Source organism: Otolemur garnettii, unplaced genomic scaffold (assembly GCF_000181295.1).
Source record: "Otolemur garnettii isolate 467f Iridium unplaced genomic scaffold, OtoGar3 scaffold00063, whole genome shotgun sequence".
NCBI classification, from domain to species: Eukaryota; Metazoa; Chordata; class Mammalia; order Primates; family Galagidae; genus Otolemur; species Otolemur garnettii.
Window position 1 is genome coordinate 8,245,383 of NW_003852458.1, and position 8,279 is coordinate 8,253,661.

Below are 8,279 nucleotides of genomic sequence, written 5' to 3' on the forward strand. Positions count from 1 at the left end.
AAAAAAAAAAAAAAAAAGATGCTAATTTAGTTGACAAAAATATACAGATATAATGTTAAGGAGTGATAGGGCTTTCTTTCTCTCTCTCTCTCTCTTTCCTTTCTTTCTTTCTTTTGAAAAAGAGTCGCACTCTGTCATCCTGAGTAGAGTGCCATGGTGTCATAGCTTATAGTAACCTCAAACTGCTGGTTCAAGAGATTCTCTTGCCTCAGTCTCCTGAGTAGCTGAGACTACAGGTACCCATTGCCACTCCTGACTAATTTTTCTCTTTCTCTCTCTTTTTTTTTTAATAGAGACGAGGTCTTACTCTTACTCAGGCTGGTCTTGAACTACTAAGCTCAAGCAATCCACCCACCTCAGCCTTCCAGAGTGCTAGGATTACAGGTGCTTTCAAGAATAAAGCTAAACATGAGTACAGAGAGTGATGCTGGAGTAGGGGTACTGTCTTAGACTATGTGAAAGTAACATTTAAGCACTGTTCAGGAACTGAACTAGCAAGTGACCATGTTGTTATATGTCCTGAAATAAAACATGTTTTAATTTTCAAAAGAAAAAACTTTAATTCATTTTATAAAATGTGAAAACACTCATCTTTAGTTATGTTTACCAAAAAAATTATATTTTTAAAATAGAACCTACATTTTTAAAAATATTTTTAAAAACTTCTCCATCCATATTTTATTTTATAAGTGATAATCACTATGTGGACATTCCTGTTCCCAAGAAATTATATTTAATAAACAAGCTATTAATGCTCTATACAAAAGACTCTAATATGCAATTCTCTAATACAAGTCATGAATTAACATTCCAAAAGCACAGTTTCACACCTTAAGTGACATGGATAATCTGGGATAAAAGACAAACTACTAATTTCTTTTTAAAGAAAAGTTAAAACCGTTGAAATACTATGAGCTACCCCTTCCTCTAGAAAAAAATACCAATTCTTTAGCAATCTTGCACTTTTGTATCTAGAAAAAATTTAAGTTCATGGTGGGGGTAAAAGAGCATCTGTTCAAAATATGAAAGAATAGGACAACAACTTAGATGGTTTAACAAAATATCAGAGGTAAAGTAGGCTATAAAAATAAAAATTATGCTATGTTCATAACAAATACAGTACAAAGGATGAAGCAGGGAATATCTATAAAGGATGATTACAGAAAAGTCAAAGCATATTTCCAATTAAACATGGTAGATTGAATCTTTTCAAGCTTTAAAACATCACTAAAATGACATCAGCAATAAGAGAGGCATATAAAGACAAAAAGAATAAGAAAAGAGACAGTAGTAATCAAGAAGCCACCAAGCTGGACAGTGGATGACCAACGGTAAAGACTAAGCCAGCAAGAGAAATCTGAAACAGAAGCCCACAGGGCAGGAAATCAGTACAACACATGTACACTTATCTGTACACAGAACCCTGGAAAGGCTTAGAAACTGGAACCTCTGGGAACTGCTAAAGGAAAAAGTGAGAAGCGGGCTGAGAACAGGACAAATTGTTGAAGTAAGGAGCTTTTAAACTCACCCCTACTGGGGAATTAGATCTATCTACAGTTTATAAGGCCGAACCAACTCTGTTCTCAAGGACACCAAGGCAGGGATCATGAGAAAAACACGAGGATTAAGTTAAAAGTCAATACACTAACTAATGAGACTTTCCTCCACTCAGCTCCTGGAGTGCTGGCAGCTAAGCTAAATAAATGTCTTCAAGGAAATTGGAAGACTTCTTCTGGAACAAACAGCTGATCTAAGAAAACATATTTGTTATTATTGGCATTTGGTGTATCCCCCCAAAAGAACAAGTTCCTACTTATTCAACCAACCAAGTTCCTACCTATTCAAGCACACCAATCAGTAAGCTCTACCCACATGAACTTGGTATTTAGTACCTCACTCTTAAATACTAAATGGACAACCAAGAATCACCAGATATCAGAAGAAGGGAGATACCATCTTAGACTATGAGAAAGAAGAAGGGCCACTATCAGAAGAAGGGCCACGCACAAAAGACAAAGACAAATAAAATGGATAGAAAAAAATGGAAGCAGAGAGCATGGAAAACATGTAAACAATATGGAACAGAAGAAAAATCTTTAAAAACTGGCATCCTTGGACAGATAAAGTTATTACATTTATGGAGTAAAAAATATGCTATTGAGAGAAAAGAAAATTTCAGAAAGATCTTTGACATAGAAAATATAACAGCTGGAATTTTAATATTCAACAGGTTAAGCTTAATACTCACAGGTAAAACAAAATAACTAAGAAAAACAGAAGAGAAAAGATAAGAAAAAAAGTATCAGTTCAATTTCTGCCTGTTTCCATTTTTCTAGGCATTTTTGTTTTGTTTTGTTTTGTTTTTTTGACACAGAGTCTCACTATGTCACCCTGGGTAGACTGCCATGACATCACAGCTCATAGCAACCTTAAACTCTTGGGCTTAAACGATTCTCTTGCCTCAGTCTCCCAAGTAGCTGGGACTACAGGTGACTGCCACAATGCCTGGTTATTTTTTTGTTGCAGTTACCATTGTTGTTTTAGCTGGCCCTGGCTGGGTTCAAACCCGCCAGCCTTGGTGTATGTGGCTAGAGCCATAACCATTGTGCTATAGGTGCTGAGCTGATTTTTTTTCTTTTTTTTTTCTTTTGGTGAAGACAAAGGAGATGCCTCAAACAGAAATGAACTACATTAAGAAATAGAAAAATAGGCTCAGCGCCTGTGGCTCAAGTGGCTAAGGTGCTAGCCACATACACCTAAGGTGGCGGGTTCGAATCCAGCCTGGATCCACCAAACAACAATGACGGCTAAAAAAATAGCTGGGTGTTGTGGTGGGCGCCTGTGGTCCCAGCTACTTGGGAGGCTGAGGCAGGAGACTCACTTGAGCCCAGGAGTTGGAGGTTGCTGTGAGCTGTGAAGCCACAGCACTCTACCCAGGGGGATAGCTTGAGGCTCTGTCTCAAAAAAAAAAAGAAATAGAAAAATAAAAATTAATTTGGTTAATGAGTTTGATTTTGATGAATGTAAACAGACATAAAACACAGAACAAATGAATGAGTGAATAATATAAATAACTTAAAGATGAAAGTAAGAAAAACTATCTTCTCAGTGCTGGATTCAGCTCTTCCAGATAGGGGACTGGGTATGACATAAGGTATGGGAAGGAAGCCTTTTTCAGTTTTTGAATCTATACCTTAAAGTGGTGTTCAACGTCTTTTAAAGTTCCTTCTAGCTCTAAACTATTTACATCTAATTCCTACCTCCTTTATGGAGCCTGTTCTTACTACTCAAAGTATCTAAGATTTCTAAAACCAAAACATGAATGCAATTTAAATGCAGCTTTAGTTGACTAGCAAGGCCTAGACCTTTAATTATATGCTTCAAGATACATATTAAATGTATTTATATACCCAAAAAGCACAAAACTGAGGATTATGAGTTCAGGGATCTCAATCTGATCCTGTCATTACTAAATCATGTGACCTCAGGCAAACATATGAACAGTGAGGTTCATTATGATATGACTAAGGGAAATGGTTATTAAACAGACACCTTAAAATTGCTCTCTAACATTTTGATGCTAGTAAGGAATAAAGGGGAGTTATAAAATACATACAGGATTAAATGAGAACAGCTTACCCTTCCATTTTTACAGATATAATCAAATAGCTCTCCTCCTGAGACATATTCCATCACCATGAAAATATCAGATGGTGTACTGATGACCTGGTACCTGGTGAGAGAAAACATTGTCTACCAATATTAAAACATATATATTCATTCATTCAGTAAATATTTACTAAGCACTTAAAATATACCAGGTACTATGCTAGGAGCTATAAAAACTACAGGGGATAAAAATTGTCTGTTCCTGTGGAGTTTATATTCTAGGAGCCAGGAAACAGACACTAAATAGATAAGCAATATCGCAGGTGGTGAACATGCCATGAAGAGAAATGAAGCAAACCTAAGGAGAATCTTTCTATATACAGCATTCAAGGAAAGCCTCCGATAAAGTAATATTTGAGCAAAGCCTGAAGGTAGATAGGAGCAAATTATGCCAACAGCTGGGAGGAAGGTGAACCGGGAAGGGGGAACAGCAAGCACACAGGTACCCAGGGAGAAGCCTCCTTGGCAGGTCTGAGGTGTAGGAAGGTGAGAGCAAAGTAAGCTGGGAGAGAAACAGGACATAGAGTCCAAGGTATAACCGTAGGCCAGAGGACACAGCACTTTATAAACCATGATGAAGCTTCAGCTTTCACTCCGAGGAAGATGAAAAGCTACCGAAGGTTTTAAGTAGACTAGTCATGTGATCTGGTATATTAAAAGGAGAACTACGGCAGCAACGTGGAGGACTAAATGAGGATGAGAAGGTGGAAGCAGGGGCACTGCGGGAGTCCACAAGAGAGATGAAGGGGGAGAAGACCAGGCTGATCCTGATCTGGCCCAACAGGATCAGATCCTAGACACATGTGAAAGGAAAAGATGGAATGGATGGTAGGAAGTAAGAGAAACAGGGAAGTCAAGGATGGTTCTTACGTTTGTACCCTGGATAACTGGCTATGAGCTGAAAAAGTGAAAACTGTGGGAAGAGCAGGTTTGGGAGAATATAATAAAGAGTTCAGTTGGGCCACATTTGAAATATCTGTGAACATCTAAATGGAGATGTAAAGTCAGCAATGCGTATACAAGTCTGTAGTTCACAGAAAAGATTTCAAAGCAGGAGATGTATTATTTAGGTGTCATTAGCATGCGGACAGTATTTAAGACCAAGACACCTCCACAAATGACAAGAGATGTGAGGGAAACAAATTTTGAATTAGCCAGTTCAGGCGAAAATCCTACATAAAAAGTTAGACTGCATAATGAAGAGGGGCTGAGCAATAAATAAGCGACCTTGGACCCTTCAACTGGCAACTGTGAACAGCCTGAAGCTTACTGCCCTACTGAAATACTAGCTTCCTAAAATTCCAATTTGTACGGTCAGATATAAGCAGCATGGGGGAGAACCATTTCTACCGCATTTCTCTACTGAGGGTAACTGATACCTTGTAGAAATTTAAAAGTCAACAGTATTTACTAGCAGATTTGTGTTGGTTTTACAGCGACAGGGGCACTAAACATCGTGTAACCAAAGGGTATCTGTCCAGAAGACAGGAAAGAGTGAGAAGGGTAACAGCTGATAGGCACAAGGGCAAAACATGAACACAGGTGTAACTGATCTGAATGGGGTTAAATACATAAACAGGAAGAAAGTTTGCAAAACCCTCAGGAAACAGAAAGCAATGCCAGTCGCCTTTCCCATTTGGGAGATTAAGTAGGTGAACAAAAACAATGAAAAGACCATCGGACCGTACTTATTATAAACAGAGCTTACAGTTTAATTATATGAGGATGCCTGAAAAGCTTGAGGTTCTGGATTTCTCTGCGGATTTTTCCTACCACATCGAGGCTTCGAATCTTCTGTCGATTGAGAATCTTCACAGCAACTTTATGCCCAGTCAATTCATGTTTACCAACTGTAGGAGAAATAATTTTTAAAAATTAGTGCCAAGCTTAATAATATTTAGATGTATTCTAAGAAAAGCAATTTAAGCATTCTCAGAAAAATACTTGAATAAATCTAAGTTCCTTTCTCTTCTACCCAACTCAGTGCTGAACGTTTACATATTCAAGAGTAATTAAGAGAATACATAAGAAATGGTAATAGTGGTTTCTTCCAGAAAGGAAAGCTGGAAGAAGAAGAGAGAAAGTAAAAAGACTTTCTTTTTATTGTATACCTCTTTGTACTTTTAAATGCTTTTATTTTGGTTTTTGATGTTTTAAGTTATCATCCCTGTAAACTGAATTTTTTCTTTTAGTATACAGTTCTATTGATTTTAGCACATGTAGAAACTGATATAACCACCATCATAATCAAATGCAAAACAGTTCCACCATCCTAAAAAACTCCCTTGTGCTAAAGGCATATGTCCCCTACCAATAAATCCTTGAACCTCTTAAATTTTGGTTCATGGGCATCTGGTTTCTACTTTTTCAAATGAAGTTAAAAATAAAAAAAAAAAAACCACACCCTGGGTACACAATAAGACCCCCATCTCTAAAATAATTAAATTAATAAATTAGCTGGGCATGGTGTAATACCAGCTATGCAGGAGTCTGAGCCTGGAGAATTGCTTGAGTTCAGAAGTTGGAGGTTGCAATGAGCTATGACCACACCACTGCACTCAAGCCTGGGCAAGAGAGTGAGGGCCTCCTTCTCAAAGTAATTAGGTAGATAGGTAGGTAGATAGATAAATAGACAGAAATTTCTTTTTAGTAAGAAAAAAGACAGTTTATCTTTCCATTTTGAATGCTATATCTAGTCAACAGGCCATAATCCCAAAAGACATTATCCCAAATGCCTAATCCAGAATGTTGAATTCCTGAAAGATCAAAATCTCTAAAGTCTAAAACCCCAAAACTCATAATCCCAAAATGTAAAAATCCTGAAGACAAAATTCGGGAAAAAAAATTTCAAAACGTTCTTTAAAAGACATTTATACATTTTTAAAGGCAATTTGAGAAACATAAAACAAGCAGAATACTTTACGGGCCACTTTTCACAATAAAACAGCAATGATAACATGCATATTTTTTGCAAGTGTCACTCAGGTATACCCATGAAAAGTCACATAAGTGTTAACAGTTAGGAATAGATGAACTGTATTCCTAAAAACAGGTCAAAAACCAAAATGCACAAACATCAATAAACATATATCACTACAGTAGGTTACTGTGTGCACCCAGCTTTAAAATTCCTATCATCTAAAATACCAGACAACCTAAATCCTTTGACAAGATCAATCAAAAACTACAGTAGGTCACCACAATATATGCAGTCACCCAAAGAGCTGAGATCATGAGAAACTCTTTCACTTATGCAGATTTACAAAAAGGACATCTCTTCATTTACTAAGAAAGTTTCAACATTTTTATGTATATGCACAATGCTTACACACAAAGTCAATGTCATGATAATGCACTTTCATGGAGTCAAATCAGCAAAAAAAAAAAAAATGCTTAAAACAAATCAGAACTCTCTGAAAGTCTTCACACACCTTATACCTCCAGTATTGTAAATAATGCAAAGACAGATTCATGGCCTAGCAAATCAGCATTCTGTGTAAAGGCCCACAAGTTGCACCTGGCTGAATAGGTTGGCGGGGGAGAGTTCTTGTACTCTTCACCAGTGTTTTCACTTCTGATTTTGGAAACACTTGCTGTGTTTGTATTCGGAGAGTAACTATAGTCTACAAATTTTGTAAACATATGCTGTCCATTCAAAAGTCTGGTTATTGCTTGGCCGTTGCAATTATGCAAGTTTCTGCTTTCACAACACCAATAGTAATTAGCTTTTAAAGTTTTATTTTTTCACCATTATGTAGCTTCATAGACCTATCATAGCCTTTGCCAGGGAACAATTTTATAGATCTCTTCTACTATGTTGTAAGGAATACAGTAAGAAGAAATATTTGGCTTCCCCAGTACCAAATCTGTATAAGTCAGAGTTCTTCAGAGAGAAAGAATTAATGGGATGGCTATACACACACACATTACCACAGGAGAGATTTATTAGAGGAATTGGCTCACACACTATGGTGACTCAGAAGTTCCAAGGCAGGCGGTCTACAAGCTACAGACCATGGGATGCTAATAAAGTGGCTCAAACCAAAGGTCTCAGACCAGGGAAGCCGAACCAGCCCTCGATCTGAGGCCAAAGCCCCAGGAGCCTGGGGATCGCTAGTGTAAGCCCTGCAGTCTGCACTGGGAGTGTGGAGCGCTGGGAAGCGTGGGGGTTCCGATGTCCAAGGCAGCAAAAGAAAAGTATGTCCCATCTCTGACAGAAAGGCCAATTTGAAGTCTGTATTTGCTCTCTCCAGGCACTGCAGAATGGATGGATGGTAGCCACCAAGGAGGGCAGAGCTTCCCCACCTTCTCCTTGAAGAATTACACACTAATCTTGTCTGGAAACTCCCTCACAGATAAACCCAAAATAATGCCTTACCAGGTTTCTGGGTATCCCTCAATCCAGTCAAAGTGATACCTGAAAGTTAATCCACAAGTCCAGCCTTTGTCACGTTGGCACCCAAAGTCATCTTAAACCATACTTAAGTTCCAGAAGGTAACAGGTCCACCTAACAGGATACAGCTATCCTGCATACAACTGAAAATCCTTTCCCCAGAATTTGGCTTTCAAGATCGTAATTTTAGGAATATTTAGATGTTAGCTTGAAAAT

General features: G+C 37.8%; 1 protein-coding gene across 2 annotated transcripts in view; it reads right to left on the reverse strand.

The window, feature by feature from the left end:
• Positions 1–8,279, reverse strand: part of PRKAA1 (protein kinase AMP-activated catalytic subunit alpha 1) — a 42,007-nt gene that overhangs the window by 12,364 nt on the left and 21,364 nt on the right. For both annotated transcript variants that reach the window (XM_003792953.2, XM_023515004.1), the window contains exons 2-3: positions 5,378–5,519; positions 3,640–3,733 (exon numbers count right to left, since the gene is read on the reverse strand). In XM_003792953.2, the coding sequence (XP_003793001.2) occupies positions 3,640–3,733; positions 5,378–5,519 (236 nt within the window). The remainder of the gene's footprint in view (positions 1–3,639; positions 3,734–5,377; positions 5,520–8,279) is intronic.